This window comes from Misgurnus anguillicaudatus, chromosome 13 (assembly GCF_027580225.2).
Source record: "Misgurnus anguillicaudatus chromosome 13, ASM2758022v2, whole genome shotgun sequence".
NCBI lineage: Eukaryota > Metazoa > Chordata > Actinopteri > Cypriniformes > Cobitidae > Misgurnus > Misgurnus anguillicaudatus.
In genome coordinates, this window is record NC_073349.2 from 29,683,235 (window position 1) to 29,702,035 (window position 18,801).

Consider the following 18,801-nt stretch of genomic DNA (forward strand, 5'->3'; position numbering starts at 1 on the left):
AATATTAACACATGAGATATGGGAAATCATAGTGGTGAGCATTGTGGTGATAGTTTTTATTTATTATGTGTGGCAGCGTTAAACAATTCTCATGCAAATAACGATTAAAATATTTTCATAAGTTTTTTGTGTGGCTGTATTACGTTTATTTTATGTAAATAATAATTAAAATGTTTTCATAAGAAACCTTAATGTATATGAACTTGATTTGTAAGTGTACTTTGGGGTTGGACCTTGCTTGCGTTTCCGATTTCAAAGCCCCCAAACCCTTTCAGCGGTGAGGGTGGACGCAGCGATGTCCTCTGCTGGCGTCAGGTCATGTGTAGAGGCAGATCCACCTCCCGTTACACGCCGTGCCCGATTTATGCTCGCAAGCTTGGGATTCCCCCGTCTCCTGATATCGTTGTAGCGGATGCCAGCTGATGAGACAATTGTGGCTATATTTCCTCTCACGCCTGTTTAACCGACGCTGATTTGTGCGGGTTTCTCCCAAGTCCCATCCCCATACAATACAACTTCTCTGTCTTTGACTGCTCTTACAAGAACGTCTGTCTCCTTGGGGGTGAACTGCTCCTGGCGTGCACCTGGTAAATTCGTCATTATAATAGCAACCCGCCATGGAACTTGCGCCCTTGTGTTTAAAGGTAATGTTGGATAGCGTTCTGATTGGTTTATTTGACGTTACGCCCAAACCACACCTATGAATAATGAACCTACTTCAGACCAACCTCTTACTGATTTGTGCCTCGCGCAATAGTCATTTCTCCCACCGGGAAAATAGCAACAGCGCCCAAGATCCGCCCACAAAGTCACTTGCGCTTCGCACTTGCGTTACAGATTGTTAAAATAGGGCCCATAAGGTTGAATTGATTTACAGTATCTTCTTCATAAACAAACCCAAAGTTGATTATTTAACATCTGGTATTACAAGAAGGATGAATTTATGAGCAACTTTTTATACATCTATAAAATATATAATATATATATATATAAGTAATGTATAAACATGATGACCTATAAACTGGTGTAGTGATTTTACTCTTAAATGTTATTGAGGGAAAATCAAAGAATGTTTAGGAAAAAAAAAACAATACATAAATCCTCGACCCTCCATGATTTTGAGATTGCTCCCAAATTCCCTTGTTTTTTGTAGATTATGAGCAGCAGCTTTAATTCTTAATGTGGATGCAGATTTCAGCGTTCCTCAGCTATTTATTGGTGTGTTGGGTCGAGTCACTGACGATCAGTCATTGGCATCTCTGCTACAACAGATGATTTTGAAGGGGTGAGGGTGTCTCAATGGGGTAATAATACCATCCATGTCTGGATGCTGTGAGTTTGGTGGCCAGGAGAAATTAATCCGCTGTAGGAGACACACAAAGTAAAGGAAAAGCTCCGTCCTTGCCAGGGTCTCACCGAGACAAACCCTCGGACCTGAATGATTAACATAAACACATAATAAATACAAGTTTAGCATAATAACTTCTGCTTATAGTCAAATATTTTAACTGTTTATAATCACAAGTGAAAAACTCACCCATTGAGAATACGATGAATGCCTCAGGTTTGTAGAAATGTCCGTTCTCATCTAAGAAATTCTCTGGATTAAAAGTGTCCGGACATTTCCAGTGCTCCTTATCACTGAAAATTTCTGTGAAGTTTGTCAAGATCATAGTTCCCTATGAAAGAGAGTCGATATGAATATAAGCTAAAGATCTAGGGAGGAATCTTACAAGGTCCAGGTCACATTTCAGCCCAAAAGATTCACTGCACAAACTTCTATAATCCCAGCATTTTTAATTCATTAATTACCTTAGAAATGTCATATCCTCTTAGTTTGGTTGGCTGTGTGGTTTCATGAACTACACCAAGAGGAACAATGTTGGCACAGCGCTGAATCTCATGAACAGTGGCGTATGTATATGGAAGTTTGTCACGGTCATCCATGCTGGGCAGACGATCATAACCCAACACCTGAACAATCTCCTTATGACATCGCTCTGTAACAAAACATATTACATGAGCTAGATTGACAGAAAATCTTATAAGTTAAACTGCAGATAAAGTCAGACACTGAAGATCTAAACAGATCATCTGTTTTATAAAAACCTTACATTATTTCCATTAATGAGTCATAAATGTACCTCGTACATCTGGGTTGTCCATCAAGAAGATGAGTCCCCATCTGATGGTGGTCGCCGTAGTGTCGGTTCCAGCAAAGAAAAGATCGGCTGCTGACACAACCATGTTCTCCTCATGAAATGTTGAGTTCTCGTGTGACTTTTGCTAAAGGTAAAAATAATGTTAGTTTGCTAAAGCTATAGCTAAACTCAATATGGTTTCTGTAGTTTAAATAAAAATAGTTTCATGACAGGAAAGATTTGAGATTCAAGTGCTAGAGTATCTCACTTTCTCTATCTCTAACAGGTAGGCATCAATGAAATCTCGTGGGTTTTCCGGATCCAAAGTTTGTCTGTGTTCTTTAACTTCCTCACGAATGAAATCCCGTAACTCAGTGTTGTTCTGAAAGATCTTCCGGTGAGGTCCAGGGAAGTGCAAGAGGAAGGGAAGAAAGGTGACAATCTAAAACAGAGAAGCATTCATGAGATCAAGATCCCTCACGTTTAATGTGTTTCTCAAATACAGATTATCAATGTTTAACCATTTTATTTACACAAGTGCAACTTATTAAGAGGCGTCATGCCCATTCAAACTGAGGGGACTTTTGAGCCAAGTGGATTTTGCATGCAACCTCAAAATCAATTAAGCATCTTTTCATCTTTTACTTTGCTTAAAAATATTTGGTGAATGACCCCCCGGAATTTATTGGACATTATTTTTAGTTTTAACATAACCATTGTAACATAAAATTATTAAATAAATGTCAACTTCACAATGATTAAATCTTGATCGTACCTGTCCTAAAGTAACACGGTCTCACACCCATGGCGTCAATATTTGACGACACTTGACCATGCGTCAATATGTTGACGCGGGGGGTATACCTTTCGCGTCATTTTTTGACGAGCTGGGGACTTCAATACTATTGGGTACGCGAAATTAAACAGTTGTCGCCTGGCATTGGGGTTAGGGAAAGGTTTGGGTAAGGATGTCATTATGTAAATCTAACCCTAAACCGACGCGAAAATGGTAGAAAATGGTAAGAAAATAGGAAAGAGAATGCAACGGACTTAATAGTATTGAAGTCCCCAGTTCGTCAAAAAATGACGCGAAAGGTATACCCTCCGCGTCAACATATTGACGCATGGTCAAGTGTCGTCAAATATTGACGCCATGGGGTGAGACTGGGTTGCCTAAAGCAGACCCTGTCAGCATAAGGTTCTCATTGAGAATGTTCAGAAGGTATGCAAAGCGTTTGTTATCATATTCAAAGCGATCTCCAAATATGATGGAACAGATTATATTAGAAACTGCATTCTGTAAGGCGTGCTGCGGATCAAATGCCATTCCTTTAATAAAGACAAAGTGAGAAAAGAAAAGATCAAATTCACAACAGACTATTATAGCAGTGCAATTGGAACCTGACACATACTGAAAAAGCAACTGTTTACGCCCAAGACATTGATGCTGTATGACTTTTAAAATTAAATGTAGACATGTTTACATCCAGACACTAAAGAATGAATCTGAATCGAGGAGAAACATCTCACACCTTCTGCTTTGAGCATCTCAGTAACCAGATAATGGGCTTCATCTAACACACGCTCTTCAAGTGATCTCCTTCCCAGGCCAAAGTTTCTGAGCGTGTGAAGAGCAAACCTTCTCTGCTGTCTCCATGAGTGACCATTCGTCATTAATATACCTGAGAAAGACAGAGAAGATGTTCATGATGTTCCTCTGGACACAATAACTGTGTATGGACTGAGACATAACAAAGGGTGCAATGAAAAAGTCCATAGTTTGCCCTTATAAGGATAGAAGCACCCACCATTGGTACATTCTGTAACATCTACTGTAGCTTACAAGTTATGTAATAGCTTTATTGCTTTTAATTTACAGTAGGTCTTGCATAACAGCATGATATCTACATTTCCCAACCCTCCAAACAAAGTCTTACTGACCGAGTCCTTTAGAAAACCATTCCAAAAGAGGTATATATGGTATTCCATAAAAAGTTGAAGCCTCTTGGACCAGTGCTTCCTTGGAGATCTGAAGTGTATTTAAAATTATTATGGGTTTGCTTCCCAGGTACATGGTTGTCATCTCTCCATATCGACTGTGCTGATTGGAAAAAAGTTACAATGTTTGGTTCCCTTTCAGTCGGTCACTACGACGTCACGTCGTGACCGACGAATTGGGAACTCGCTTAGAGAGACCAATCTGCTTCGAATACTACTAAAACGCCAATGAACTTGGCATTGAGATATTTGCATAATGCTGGCGCCGCCCCGCCAGGTGCATATATAAGCCGCACGTGCAAATTAGGAAATCAGCTTTTTATCGCTTCGAAAGCTGGCAGTATCTGCTACTGAGAAGCTACTTTACTCTGTTGGGATCGATTGCGGAAGTTGGTTGGACTGGCAGTACCACAGCGGACGCTTCGCAGTATTCCACAGGCTCTGCATCTTTTTGTTTTGAGTTTAGTGTGTGCGTTGCCTTTCCCTGTGCGCATCATCAACTGAGCATCTGAACGCAGCCACGGAGCGGCCGTGAAGCTCTCGAAGGACGATCTCCGCATCACTGTGCTGAGCCGGTCGGGGGATTCGTCCTCCGGCTCTCAGCCTCCTCATCCACAGCCGGTTGATGTGCCGATGGAGACTTCAGCGTCGTGTTCTATGTTGTCTGTAGGATCTGTCGTGCCTCCCTCCGGGTCCACGGAAACCGCAGCATCCGAGGGTGGGCCCCCTCCCTCTGAAGACCCTGACGTCCTTCCCCCCTCCGGACGGGTCGTGACGCCGGAGTTTGATCCAGAGATGGTGGACATGCTCGCTCGAGCGGCGGAGACCGTAGGGTTAGAGTGGGTTCACCCCCCTCAGCCCGAACCGTCCCGCCTGGATGATTGGTTCTTTGGAGCTGCCCGGGTTTCACAACCCTCTCCGCCGGTACCATTCTTCCCCGAGGTGCACGAGGAGCTGACTAGAACCTGGAAGTCGCCGTTTTCTACCAGATTACGGCCGTTTCAGCCCTCCCTCCTCACCTCCCTCACTGATGGAGCCGCTAAGGGTTATACGGGGATCCCCCCGTGGAGCGTGCGGTCGCGATGCAGTTGTGTCCGGCCACCGCTCCCTCCTGGAAGGACCGCCCAACCCTCCCCTCCCGTGCTTGCAGACAGTCTTCCGGTTTAACGGGGGCTGCCCACCAAGCATGCGGAGAGGCGGCTTCAGCCCTGCACGCAATGGCGTTGCTGCAGGTTCATCAAGCTAAAGCCTTGAGAGATCTGCACGAGGGAGGACACGACTCGCCCGTCCTTTCGGAGCTCCGGGCCGCTACGGATCTGGCTCTCCGCGCTACTAAGGTCACAGCGCAGGCGATTGGTCGTGCGATGTCCACGATGGTGGTCCAGGAACGCCATCTATGGCTATGTCTGGCGGACATGTCGGATGCGGAGAAGAACAAGTTCTTGGAAGCTCCCGTGTCCCAGGCTGGCATCTTCGGTGAGTCGGTGGAGTCGTTTGCCCAGCAGTTCTCCGCCGCCCAGAAGCAGACGGAGGCGATCGCTCAGATCATGCCCCGGCGCAAGCGACCTGCATCTCGCCCTCCAGCGCCGGCTGCCCCGCCTGCTTCTCGCCGAGGGTAAACGGAAATCGAAGCGGCCCTGAGACGGGCGACCTGGATTTGGATGGGATCACTCAGCGGGAGATGGTGATGGCATCGCTCCTTCCACCGGTAGAGGGCCGGGTGGAAAATCTTTGGTTTCGTTTTGTTTCTGTTCCGCCGGCTTCTCAGCCGGCACCCACAAAACCACAAAAAGAGTGCATTCCTATTCCTTCTCTAGGTCTCCAGAGGATTGAGAGAGATGTGAGCGGGCAGTCAGATGCTCTTCCTCCCTCTCCTCTATCGCCAGCGGGTGTTCTGAGGAGTTCGAGTTCTCCGCTACGGAGTCTGCGTCCTCCGCTGAGGAGGCCGGACGACCGTCTCCCTCAGCGGGCTCAGGTAAGTGTCACACACACACACATACTGTGGATGCTTATGCTGTCACGGCAGACGCACCGGCAGTCCTGCCTGTCTCGCTTCGCTGCCCCGCCGCGGGTACACCGGTAGTGCCGTTAATTCCTCTCGTGCGGAGTTCGAGTTCTCCGCTACGGAGTCTGCGTCCTCCGCTGAGGAGGCCGGACGACCGTCTCCCTCAGCGGGCTCAGGTCAGTGTCACACACACACATACTGTGGATGCTTATGCTGTCACGGCAGACGCACCGGCAGTCCCGCCTGTCTCGCTTCGCTGCCCCGCCGCGGGTACACCGGTAGTGCCGTTAATTCCTCTCGTGCGGTCCCTGGGGGCTTGGCTTCAGCTTCCCAGCCCGTCTCGTTGGGTTTTACGCACGATCCGCCTCGGTTACGAAATTCAATTCAACCGGCACACTCCCAAATTCTCGGGCGTACGTTTCACTACGGTGAAAACGTCCGATGCACATGTACTGCGTGCAGAGGTCGAAGTCCTATTGGCGAAGGACGCGATCGAGCCGATCCCTCTTACCGAGATGAGATCGGGTTTTTACAGCCCGTATTTCATAGTACCCAAGAAAGGCGGTGGGTTACGACCGATTTTGGATTTGCGTGTCCTGAACAAATCTCTTCAGAAGAGGTCTTTCAGGATGATTACACCGAAGCAAATTTTCAATTCAATACGCCCCCAAGATTGGTTTGCAGCAATAGACCTGAAAGACGCGTATTTTCATGTGTCCATTCTCCCTCGTCACGGACCGTTTCTCCGGTTTGCGTTCGAGGGTCGGGCATATCAATACAAAGTTTTTGTAGTCAGAAGCATCTGAGGTCCCTTCGTGCCATTTACATCCCGGGCTCGCTCAATACAGCGGCAGACGCGCTTTCCCGAGCTGCGCACCCCGGCGAATGGCGACTCCACCCCCAGACGGTTCAGCTGATTTGGAGGAAGTTCGGTCGTGCGCAGATAGACCTATTTGCGTCACCGGACGATACCCATTGTCGCCTGTTTTATTCACTAACCGAGGGCAGCCTCGGCGTGGATGCGCTGGCACACAGCTGGCCGCGGGGCATGCGCAAATACGCGTTCCCACCAGTGAGCCTAATAGCACAGACTCTGTGCAAAGTCAGGCAGGACGAGGAGAGCCTTTTAATGATCGCCCCATATTGGACGACCAGGAATTGGTTTCCGGAACTAATGCTCCTCGCGACAGCCCTTCCCTGGCGGATTCCCCTGAGAAAGGACCTTCTTTCTCGGGGAGTGGGCACATTATGGCACCCGCGCCCCGACCTGTGGAATCTCCACGTTTGGTCGTTGAGCGCGCACAAGGTTTAAGTGATTTACCCCAGGCGGTATCTAACACTATCGACGCCGCACGAGCTCCGTCTACGAGACGGGCTTACGCGTTTAAATGGAACCTTTTCGTCACTTGATGCTCTTCGCAACGCGAGGACCCCAGAGAATGCCCTATTAACATCGTGCTTTTATATCTTCAACATAGGTTGGACGGTAGGCTGTCACCCTCCACTATTAAAGTTGATCTCGCCACTATATCTGCTCATCACTCACTTATTAACGGCAGATCAGTTGGCCAGCATGATTTGGTTATTAGATTTTTAAGAGGTGCTCGCAGGCTAAACCCCTCGTGCCCCCCTTCTATTCCTCCCTGGGACTTGTCCATGGTGCTGAAAGCACTTCAGGGTCCACCATTCGAACCTTTGCAGTCTGCGAGTCTGAAGCTTTTATCAATGAAAGCTCTGACCCTGCTAGCATTGGCCTCAGTAAAAAGAATAGGGGATTTACATGCATTCTCTGTTGACGATTCGTGCCTTCAGTTTGGTCCTGCTGTCTCGAGTGTTACATTGAGACCCAGACCAGGCTACGTGCCCAAAGTTCCCACCACTCCCTTCAGAGATCAGGTGGTGAGCTTGCAAGCGTTGCCTTTGGAGCAGGCAAACCCAACCGAGGCTTTGTTGTGCCCCGTACGCGCACTGCGATTCTACGTGGACCACACGCAAAGCTTCAGGACCTCGGACCAGCTCTTTGTTTGTTATGGTGGTCAGCAGAAAGGGAAAGCTGTCACTAAGCAGAGGATGTCTCATTGGATAGTTGATACTATCGCCCTGGCTTATAATCTGCAGGGCATTCCTTGCCCCTTTAATTTGAGAGCGCACTCCACACGGAGTGTTGCCTCATCTTGGGCTTTAGCTCGTGGTTCCTCGCTAACAGACATCTGTAGAGCTGCTGGTTGGGCGACACCTAATACGTTCATTAGATTTTACAGTGTTTGTATTGAGCCTGTATCCTCTCGTGTTCTTTCCTCACCAGGGAGGGCACGGAGAGCAGACTCGCAAGTCGGCTTGCAGCCTCCGACTGAGGCTCCAAATTGAGTTTCAGTATCCATCAGAGCAAAATGCGTAATGGTTTGAATTGCTCTTTCTCCACTGCCTTGACAGCCTTTGTTGCGGAGCATTGGCTGTCAGCCTTTCACTAGCTGTATTCTTACGAACCTACGTGTTTGGCTTGGGCCCCACATTGGGTCCCATCGGGTTCCTTTGTGAGTATTTTCCGTGGGGTTAATCCTACTAGCCCACATTTCCCTTAGCAGAGCACTGCTTTGCTTACACAGCCACGGCTGTCCTTATTACTGTTTATTAGTCCACCATTAGCCCTTAAGAGGGGCGGTGGCTTCCGCAGCGTTCCTATCCCGCTCTGGTAGGGCGCTTCCCAGTCGCTGGCACTTCTGTAGGGTTAAAGGAACATCTAGTGCCCAGCCTTCTGCCTTATCTTTTTCTCCATTCCCCGAGGGATTTTGGAGGGTTTTTGCAGACACTGGAAGAGGTCAGCCCCTAGTGGCGTTTAGGTAGGGATTCCCAATTCGTCGGTCACGATGTGACGTCGTAGTGACCGACTGAAAGGGAACGTCTCGGTTACGGATGTAACCCTCGTTCCCTGAAGGAGGGAACGGAGACGTCACGTCCCGTCGCCACAGGTGCTGCCACCTGCTGTTAAGGCCTGTCACTTCCGGCTTTCTCAGCGAATAGAAGCTGATTTCCTTATTTGCACGTGCGGCTTATATATGCACCTGGCGGGGCGGCGCCAGCATTATGCAAATATCTCAATGCCAAGTTCATTGGCGTTTTAGTAGTATTCGAAGCAGATTGGTCTCTAAGCGAGTTCCCAATTCGTCGGTCACGACGTGACGTCTCCGTTCCCTCCTTCAGGGAACGAGGGTTACATCCGTAACCGAGACGTTTCACTGCTAGGGTTTAGGTTAATCCTTATTTAAAATAAAAACGTGCCCTAGAAAAAACTATTTACACATATCTGCTGTATATTTCAGAATAAAAAAAAAACATCTAATTTCAGAAGGTGATTTAAATGGAGGAAAATAAAATATAACCAATAAGACAGGAAATACTCACTGATCTGATAGATCCCATTGGGTCCTTTATAACATAAGGTATAGTTCCCACAAAAGGGAAAGGTGTGGGTCCAGGTGGATTTCGGGCTGTGGTGAAATGAATCCTCATCATCTCAAACAGAACCAGAAAGATTAAACCCAGAACCAAAGCCATCATCACAGAGTTCAGGTCGAAAATCATTGCAGCGGTCCCCATTGCTGCAGATTCATAAAACATAAACTCAACACGACCGCTGTACTTAACAAAGCTCCAGAAGAAGAGGGTGGAGACAATGATAGAGAGGAAGTAAAAACTCATCTTGTTTTGTTAACTCTTTCCTAGCATTCATGTTTCTATGAGCAACTTTTTATACATCAACTATAAAATAATATAAAATATATAAATGTAATGTATAAACATGATGAACTATACACATCAAAGTCAGAGGTTTAAGAAATTGCAGTTCAGAAATGTTTTTTAAGTACAGAAATCTGCAGCGATGAAAACATGCTGATGACTTTAATGAATAAATGATTGACTCTCTCACCTCACTAAACCTCAAAACAACAATTTACGATGAACTAAGAATACTAATCAATTTTATAATGGATGTGGTGAGGTATGCAGCCTGCAAATGAGACGACCTGATGCTGCAGCCTTTGGACTAGGAAACGGCAACCAATAAATGGGAGTGTTCTCATTCATCCCACCACCAGGTGGCACCCTCTCCCCAAACTGGACTTTTTACACTATGATCTTTTCTATGTGGACTTTCGGTCTTGTGGCCTTAAATTGCATGTGCTCGCTTAGTCGACTAGTCCGTAGGGTGTCCCATCTGTCATTTTTACGCTCCGAAGTATGCTTTTCAGCACCCCCTTTGCATCCTTGCTGTGGTCTTCAGCGAAGCACAAGCTGCTGCAGGCTTCACACACTTTACCAACCCAGAAGTCCTTGCGAAAGAGCAATCAGACGAATCAGACAACACATGAGAGGAGTTCACACTGATGGGCAATGCGACTCTGGTGCACCCTCGTGGACTCACGTCAAGGGTCCCTAGGGTCTGCACTCCATAGCCGCTTTTGCACTATCGGGCCTGTGCGAGTCAGGGCTTCAAACGGGCCTCACGGAGCCAATAGCCTCAGACCTCCAGCTGTGTAGCCAAAATCACGACGCGTTTGCATTGTCAAGCCAATAGCACCGCAGCGCTTCAGAAAACCCCGCCCTTAATACGCCTACCTGGATGAAACGTCACACAACTCCGCCTGTTTTACCGTGAGGAAGTCACTTCAATCTGACAGGAGACGGGAGTGAGATCGCATCATCATACAACAAACATAAAGAACATAACTGAGGCGGCTGTTTGCACGGTGAAAGCCAAGATGAGAAGATAGAGATGTTTGCTCCATCCCCGGTGTTACTCTTGAAGTTTATGTTGGCTGCACACGAGCGATCTCACGACGAGACAATATCAGATCAATAAGCAATAGTAAACTTTATGAAGTAGGATCATTACTAATAAAGCGTTCATCTACCTAATGTGTCATTATACTATATACACAATATTTTAAAGAATATAACGAGTCCTAGTTTTACATTTATGTAAAATAATCTTATTTTAAAATACAGGTATGCACGTGTGTCTAAATATGTAACGTTACGTTTGTAATTATAGTTCTATGGTGATGTAAACATACTTGCACATTATAAGATATCTTTAATCATGAAAACGTTAGCATCACATGAAACACAAGGTAACTGTCTAATAGCTATTTCAATAATGTGTCAATCAATAAATACTTTTGTCTATAAAGAACTGCCTCGAATAGCTGAATAGGACTGAAAATCACTTTACTTGCATCTCAAAAATCAAAACGTTTGAGAAATCATTAGAAAATGTACTCGTTAAGAATCAACTCTGAATATACACACGTATTTAAAAAGCTATGTTACAGTGGTTAAGTTAATGATGGTTATATTTACCATTTTGTTGCATCCCCATTTCTGTGTTTCAGATGTGATCCTTATTAAGCAATCATTTTCAATAAACTGACAAGCAGTCGTAGTAATAATAACGCGGTACTTTATTTACATATGAAGTTTATATCAGTGCACAAACAGGTGTATTTAAAGACATCTCCTCCGGACGGATTTCAACATCCATGGCTCCTGTCGTCTTATCATCATCATCTTCGTTTCATCACCTACTCTTTCATCTGTTGCTGTATCATCTCTCATATACAAAATAAAAACTCCTGTATGACAAACTGAAAGCTTTACGTTGGCATTTTTCTGTAAAACGGACACAAAAGAAAGCAGCACATGTGACGTTTTGTATAAAGGGTTTGTAAATACACATACAGTATACCGACATTTAAAGTTTGCTACATTCAAATATCAGTTTACTTAATCTCCAAAATACCAGAAAGCATGGCTATGACTATAATAAAACCATGGTTACTTTTTCTAAGGGCTGACTAAAAAATTCAACAGAGATGACACTATAACACAAAAAACACAACAAACACCCATGTAAGACACTTCTGCAATCATTATTTGTATTTTAAGTGTTTTGTATGCAAACGTAATGTAGCATTTGTATTTGTATTTTAAGTGTTTTGTATGCAAACGTTATGTAGCATGTTAACTCACCGACTGTAGATACCATCGTGACTCGATCGCTTCTTTAATACATGGACGATGAAATGATGATTCAGCACACATCTTTAATTTCTCAGCACTGTTGCACTTTAAACACTTTGTTCTGTGCCCGAAACTTTATAAACTTCTCCCGAACCGGTAGCGGTGTGCGCCGGATCCTTAGCATGGCGAGTTTGGCGTTGTAACGCGTGTTTGTTTTTTACATATGCAGATAATTTTCTTCAGTCCGAAGTACAAACATAGCAGGCATCTTCCGTGAAACAGTAAATTACTGGTGATCCCGGTTATTTTTAAAGTTTTAAATCTGCAGACAGATGGATGCACATCTTGCCAGAGACTCAGATAAACTCCGCCTTTGACCTTTACCACTCCCTAGCCCCGAGAAGCCCGCTCAGGCCCAACGATTTCGGCGGGCCAGAAAAGCCGGGCCTTAAGCACCAACGAAGCACCAGTGAAGCACGATCATGCCCCGGAAGTGACAATGCAAACGCCACAGGCCTCAGCAGGCACTGGCACGCCCGCGTGAAGCCCGATAGTGCAAACACGGCTCATGATGTCATCAAATTTGGACTCTGCGGAAGTACACCAGTTCAGAGTGTGCCAGGAGGTTGCATTTGCAGGTTGCAGACGTCATTAAACCTGGTTTATTTAAGTTAACTGAGCATTACATTCGTAAGTCGTAAGCATATTACAACAATTTACAATTAACAAAAGTCAATCAAGTTTATAATTGTTATAGTCTAGAAAAAGACTTGATGACTTGAAGTCTCGTCTTAATGACGTATGCATCTGGAGGCTGCAGCCTTGCGTCCTTGACAGGATTTCGTGTTCGTCTTTCCGAAAGTTATATTTGTGGACCGCATACATCTACAAGGTCCTCACACTTCAGTTAAAAACATATACAATCATTGTAGTTTCATTCTTACCTTGAAATATAATGGTTGCTTTTCTGAAATAGAACCTGAAATAATAAACATTGATGAGGTATGAGCCCCTTCACAGTTCACGTCACAGGAGAATTCGCACTGCGCATGTCGGGGTCAGAAAAATAATTCTATCAAATTGAGTTGCGTATTGTTTGGTTGAATCCAAAGAGTATTGTCACCTACATGTTGCGTCGTGGGCTGTGAAAATTGCACCAGCTCTGCAGTTAAGTTTTTCAGTATCTTGCAGGATCTCATCCATAAAAAAATAAGCGACATGTGGTTGCAAGCAATTAAACGTGCACACTGGGACAATTCAAAGATCAAAGAGGCTTGTGTTTGTAGTGCTAACTTCATTTTAGGTAAGTCATCATTTATCAGCCCTGTTAGATTAAATTAGAAAGCCTGTATTATGATCAGTTTTTATTTGCCGCTCCATTTTTATGACCCCATGCTGCACGCACACCTAACCTAGGGGTTCGATGTTTACAAACATTGAAGGGGTCTATGCGGTCGACAAATATGACTTTCAAAATCCTGGCCAGGATATGTCCCGGAAAAATGGCACATATGGTCACCCTATCATATATATTTAAACCATTAATCCACCATGTTCATGTTGCGAAGTATTGTCAGTGTTAATGTGTTCATTGACCATTGTTCCTGTATCATCGGATTACTGTTTCTGGATTACATTTTTGCTCTGTTTGCCTGGCTGGACTGTCTCATTGCTTACTGGATTTGTTTGCCTGCCCTTTGACTGTGTTGTATTGCACGACTAACACAACTCTATCTACAGTGTCAGGCCTTTGTGTGCTTGTAGAGTTACATCTTTTAAGACTCTGGAAAGTGAACAGGTGTTTATGTAATAACAGGAGCAGACAGTCACATGATCAGATAACTCACACCAGTCCTACAACAGTTTTACACACAGTAAAAAATAAATTTTGTCTCCACCCCTAAAATCTACTAAACACAGAACAGTACACTGGTGCAGTGTTTTTTACTCTTAAATGTTATTGAGGGGAAATCAAAGAATGTTTAGTACTTTAATATGGCCATCATGGCCAGGACTCCCTGGAAAAAGAGATTTCTTTTAATCCCAATGGGACCTTCCTGGAAAATAATGGTTAAATAAAATAAATAAATACACAGTCTGCCACTATTTGATATCAGTAATGTTAGTATTTTACAGAATAAGCATTTCAAGAATTAATCCCTTGTGTCATAAGATGTTTTTGTCTTTCTTTGTTGAGTCGAGAAGAAATTAGATTTTTGAGGAAAACATTCCAGAATTTTTCTCCATATAGGGGAATTTAGTGACCCATTTTTGAAAAAATAAAATACTTTTAAACCACAACTTCTCATCTTGCATTAGCCGTGTGATGCGGCAGTACGACCTTACGTATTACATAATCATGGTGAAAGGTCACACGTTACATATGTGAAACGTACACTTGCAGACCATTTTAAACAATTAACTGACACAAAGACATGAATTAGTATCATTTCACATACAACAACATCAAAATGCTCCTCTTTCTCTACACTTGTAAATAGTGATGTAGTACTCGAGTCCAAGTCCGAGACTTGTTCCTTCAAATACTTGGTCTTGACTCCGTCTCGGATCACAGTGGGAGGAGGAGGACTCGTAATTTCAGAATGAGTCCTCGAGACCAACACATTTTTTATGTTCATATAAAAAACCAAACAAAACATAACAATAATAGTGAAATGCAATGTTGACGGGCATTATTTGAAAATGACATCCCATGGTGCAATGTAAAGACACACTGCCTTTAAAGCTATTTATTTATCTTTAGAAAAATAGGCAGAAGATGATGTACGTGAAAGGGATTTTTTTAATGATAGTAAAAGCATAGTCCATATTAAGACGTTATGACTGCGCCTCTAAACAATTCCCAATCTAGCTAAGTCTGTAACTGTTGATTATTAACTGGGGTGATATTAAATCATGAAAATGAAAACTGACATGTTTTTATGGTCTTGGTCTCGACTCCTAAAGGACTCGGCCTCGACTCAGACTTGCTTCCTCAAAGACTCGGTCTTGACTTGGACTTGACTTTATTTGAAAACAAACAGACTTGGTCTTGACTCTGTCTCGACCCTTCAAAGACTCGGTCTTGACTCAGACTCGGCATAGGCAGTCTCGTCTCCATCACTACGCGTAAACACTGGAGCGGTAGTTTCTTCAACTTGCTTATTGTCAGTATATGAGACGGGAGACAAGAGAACCCAAGCGCAGACGATGTCAGGGAGTGAACAAAGAACATTTATTGACACGACAAGAAAACAAAAGCCCACGAGGGGGCAAAACTCAACATTAAACATGATATATCAAATACATACACAACTTGATTAACAAGACTAAACTAAACTCAAGAACAACATGGCAAACAGCAACAGGGCACAAATGAACACAATGATCCAGCACTAGACAAGAGACAAGGGGAGCTTAAATAGGGAAACTTAACGAGGGTGACACAGGTGCACAGGATGAACCAATAATGAATAATTAACAGGGAGAACAAGGGGGCGGGGACTAGAGACGAGACACCAGAGGCACATGCCACAATAAACAAGGCATGGCCTCCACATGAAACAAGAGACTGTCAGAACTCTGCCATCACAATAAAAAATAAATATAAAACCAAACTCTCGTGGCTCTCCTGACACTTATAAGTTATGTCAGCTATATACTGCTCAAAAACACAAAATAGTAGGTTAAATTAATTTGCATAAGCAATTTGATTTAACTTGCATTGCAGCATTTTTTACAGTGTATTCTTTGATGGTTTCCAGAGCATTGAAAAGGAGTTCAGCATGGTTGCATCATACAGCTGTTACATACTGGATTTTCTAAGAGCCCACCATCAACAACAAATGCAATAACAATAAAAGAAATACAAAGTAATAACTTAAATGTGTTTACAGTTTCAGAAGACAGTTTGTGATATTTATCGCTGTTATGAATGTGACTAATAAATCACTCTTATCTGTATATGCAGAAGTGAACTGAACTGGTTCAGAGGGTTTGGTTTGTTCTGGTAACCATGGATCAGTTGAGATTACCCCGAGTCCCAAGAGCCCGACTGTATACTCTTATTTGTTGAGGTTTCTTCTCCAGATCTTAACAGGTGTCTTTTAAGCTCGTATCATTTCAGGAGTGTTGGGTCTAGAGTTGCTTTACTGCCCTGAAATAACCAACAAAGATTCAGTGATAGTGGGTAAGTCAGTCTTTCATCTGATCTACACGAATGTGCATGTGTATGTAAGCCTATATCTGTCTTTGCACTTAAGTATAATCAACTTGGATTTACAAATCATATCAACTCAAAATCTTTTATCTTGACTAGTGATGAGTTGCTGTAAGTTGAAAAAAGTTAAGTTAATTCAACTTTATTTAATAAGTTACAGCAACTCATCACTAGTCAAGATAAAAAAATTAAAGTTGACTTGTAAAACACTGAAAACATGCATGTGTTTATTAACTATGTGCATCTCTGTCATGTCTGTACAGAAATCTGCAGTAAAGAGAGTCATGCCGCAGCTGGTGGTGAAGATCATCGGTGGAAAACAAATTAGAAATTTTACTGATGCAGTTAAAAAATAAAGCAATAAACCCCAAGAAGCAGTGGGTTGCCGGTGCATTTTATCACAGCTAAGGGGCGTTGTTAGGCACGACGCGAAGCGGAGTGCCTGAACCCCCTTGGCTGTTATAAAGTGCACTGGTGGCCCAACGCCTCGAGGGGTTCACTGCGTTTATAAAACGGTTACTTCATATGCATAAAGTTAGCGGGATTTTATAAAATAAAACACAAATAAGTTGTAATTATATTAGTATAAATATTACTCTTCCGCCAAACAAAGTAGTTCCTCAGAATCAAGTGTGGCTGCAACAGAGCGCAGTTCACAAACAACAGAGACGCAGCAAAGGCACAATGAAAATATGATTAAAGACTGTGGTGTTTATTTTATAAATCAACATTCATTTAATTTATACATTAACATTTATATCGTGCAACTGTTGAAGTGATGATCAAATATGTTTGTAAGCATGCTTAACTTTTTCCCCATCAGCGTTTTTTTTTAAGTTGCCACCCAGTTTTAGTTGAATGCCTTACAGAAAAATGATCTTCTTTAAATAAACATAAGATATCAAATGAAATCCGCTTTCCAACAACATCAAAAAACGTTTCATCCTACCTTCATTTGTTGTCTTATCAGTTATCACCTCTCAAATTTTCAGCTAAATGCGGAGATAATTCCATTTTTGTGAGGAACTTAGAGATCAGATTCAGAGCCTGATCAAAACACACGTCACGCTAAATCCACCACAACACTGTTGTGTCGAGTGAATGCCTCAGTGTTTAAGTTGGGTAAGATTGCCCTCTAGTGGATAATAGCGGAAATATTAATAAGACAAAAAAAACTTCAGAGAACGTTTTCTCTTTATTGATGAAATGTTTTATTTATTGACAATTATCTGGATATCGCCATAATTGTGCAAAGGTAGAAAAATAAAAAAATGATTAAAGACTGTGGTGTTTATTTTCATAAATCAATACGCAGCAACAGTGGCGCAGTGATACTTGTGATGCGGTCTGAACCGTGGGTTTACCGGGGTATTTTATCACGGCTTAGAAAGCGTTTCAACCAATCAGAATGAAGAACCAGAACGAGCCGTTTTATAATAAACATTTTAATATGTTGTGGTTTTGTATGATTTAAAGACTTCTGGTCAGATTTTTAACAACGTGTATTAATAAAAATCACAAACACAATGGAAAGCAACATACATTGTCTGATATTGGATGTTCTGTTTTATAGTCCAACAGATGATGCAACAAACAGCTCAGAGGAGAAACAAAGTCTTCATACCAAAGATACTCAAGAAGATTTAGGCAGAAAATCATCTTCAGATTTTGAGCTTTTGAGAGCAGAAGAACACACAAACAACCTGGTGGCTTCCATCAAACAGGTATATGACAGATTATAAACAACATAAACACCACACATTTCAAATACAATATCTACTATTTAAATATATTCTCTTAGCTTTATTTGAGGAGCTCAGAAGCAAAAGCCGCTTAACGCCACCTCCACCAAAAATGAGATAATGATATTACCAAAATGCTCTCGGCACATATTATTGGTTCGTCAAATACTTTTGCTTCAAATCTGCTTAAAGGGACACAAGGCAGCATTTTTATGTTAATAAATCATCTTCGTAAGTCGGTATATGGTTAAATAACTCATTATGACGAATGAAGACTCTCTAGCCCGCCCCTACCGTCTGTAGGAAGAATACCCCACTTGCAAGTTCGCTGTATCCGACCCGGTGTCCTTCAGTCTCGTAAAGTCTCAGATATAGAAAGCATTTACTCCCAGACACTAGGGGGAGCTAGTAGAGAAATAATACTCAGACTTGCCTTGTGTGCCTTTAAAGGTGCCAAAGAATGCATTGTAATAATCTGTTAAATTGTTCTCTAATATCTACAAAAGGTATGTGGCAAAAAAATATCCAGAGACGGGTTTACAGTATGTCCATTTACAACCCTAGGATTTGCCTTTAGAATGAAATGATAATTTATTACCTTATTTGAAAGGGTCATGAATAATAATGTTGAGCTCTGTTCTGATTGGCTGTTTCTGCTTCAGTAGCTCTGTGTGT

General features: G+C 43.1%; 2 protein-coding genes across 2 annotated transcripts in view; one reads left to right on the forward strand and one right to left on the reverse strand.

Annotated features, from left to right (window-relative positions):
* LOC129431307 (uncharacterized protein C1orf87 homolog) overlaps positions 1–18,801 on the forward strand; it is a 66,269-nt gene that overhangs the window by 40,411 nt on the left and 7,057 nt on the right. The gene's annotated exons all lie outside the window — the stretch shown is intronic.
* LOC141369332 (cytochrome P450 2B4-like) lies at positions 991–9,774 on the reverse strand. Its single transcript, XM_073875551.1, has 9 exons — positions 9,547–9,774; positions 4,083–4,242; positions 3,674–3,823; positions 3,307–3,470; positions 2,410–2,583; positions 2,145–2,286; positions 1,813–2,000; positions 1,538–1,679; positions 991–1,434 (listed from the first exon to the last, which is right to left on the reverse strand). Exons 1-9 carry the CDS (start codon positions 9,760–9,762, stop codon positions 1,244–1,246), a joined length of 1,527 nt encoding a protein of 508 aa, XP_073731652.1. The 5' UTR covers positions 9,763–9,774; the 3' UTR covers positions 991–1,243.

Coding starts and splice junctions, on each gene's coding strand:
- LOC141369332 (XM_073875551.1), bottom strand. CDS start 9,762: ATGTTTTATGAATCTGCAGCAATGGGGACCGCTGCAATGATTTTCGAC. Junction 4,243..9,546: donor CAATGGGATCTATCAGATCA/GTGAGTATTTCC, acceptor TTTTCCAATCAG/CACAGTCGATATGGAGAGAT. Junction 2,001..2,144: donor GGACAACCCAGATGTACGAG/GTACATTTATGA, acceptor GTTTTGTTACAG/AGCGATGTCATAAGGAGATT.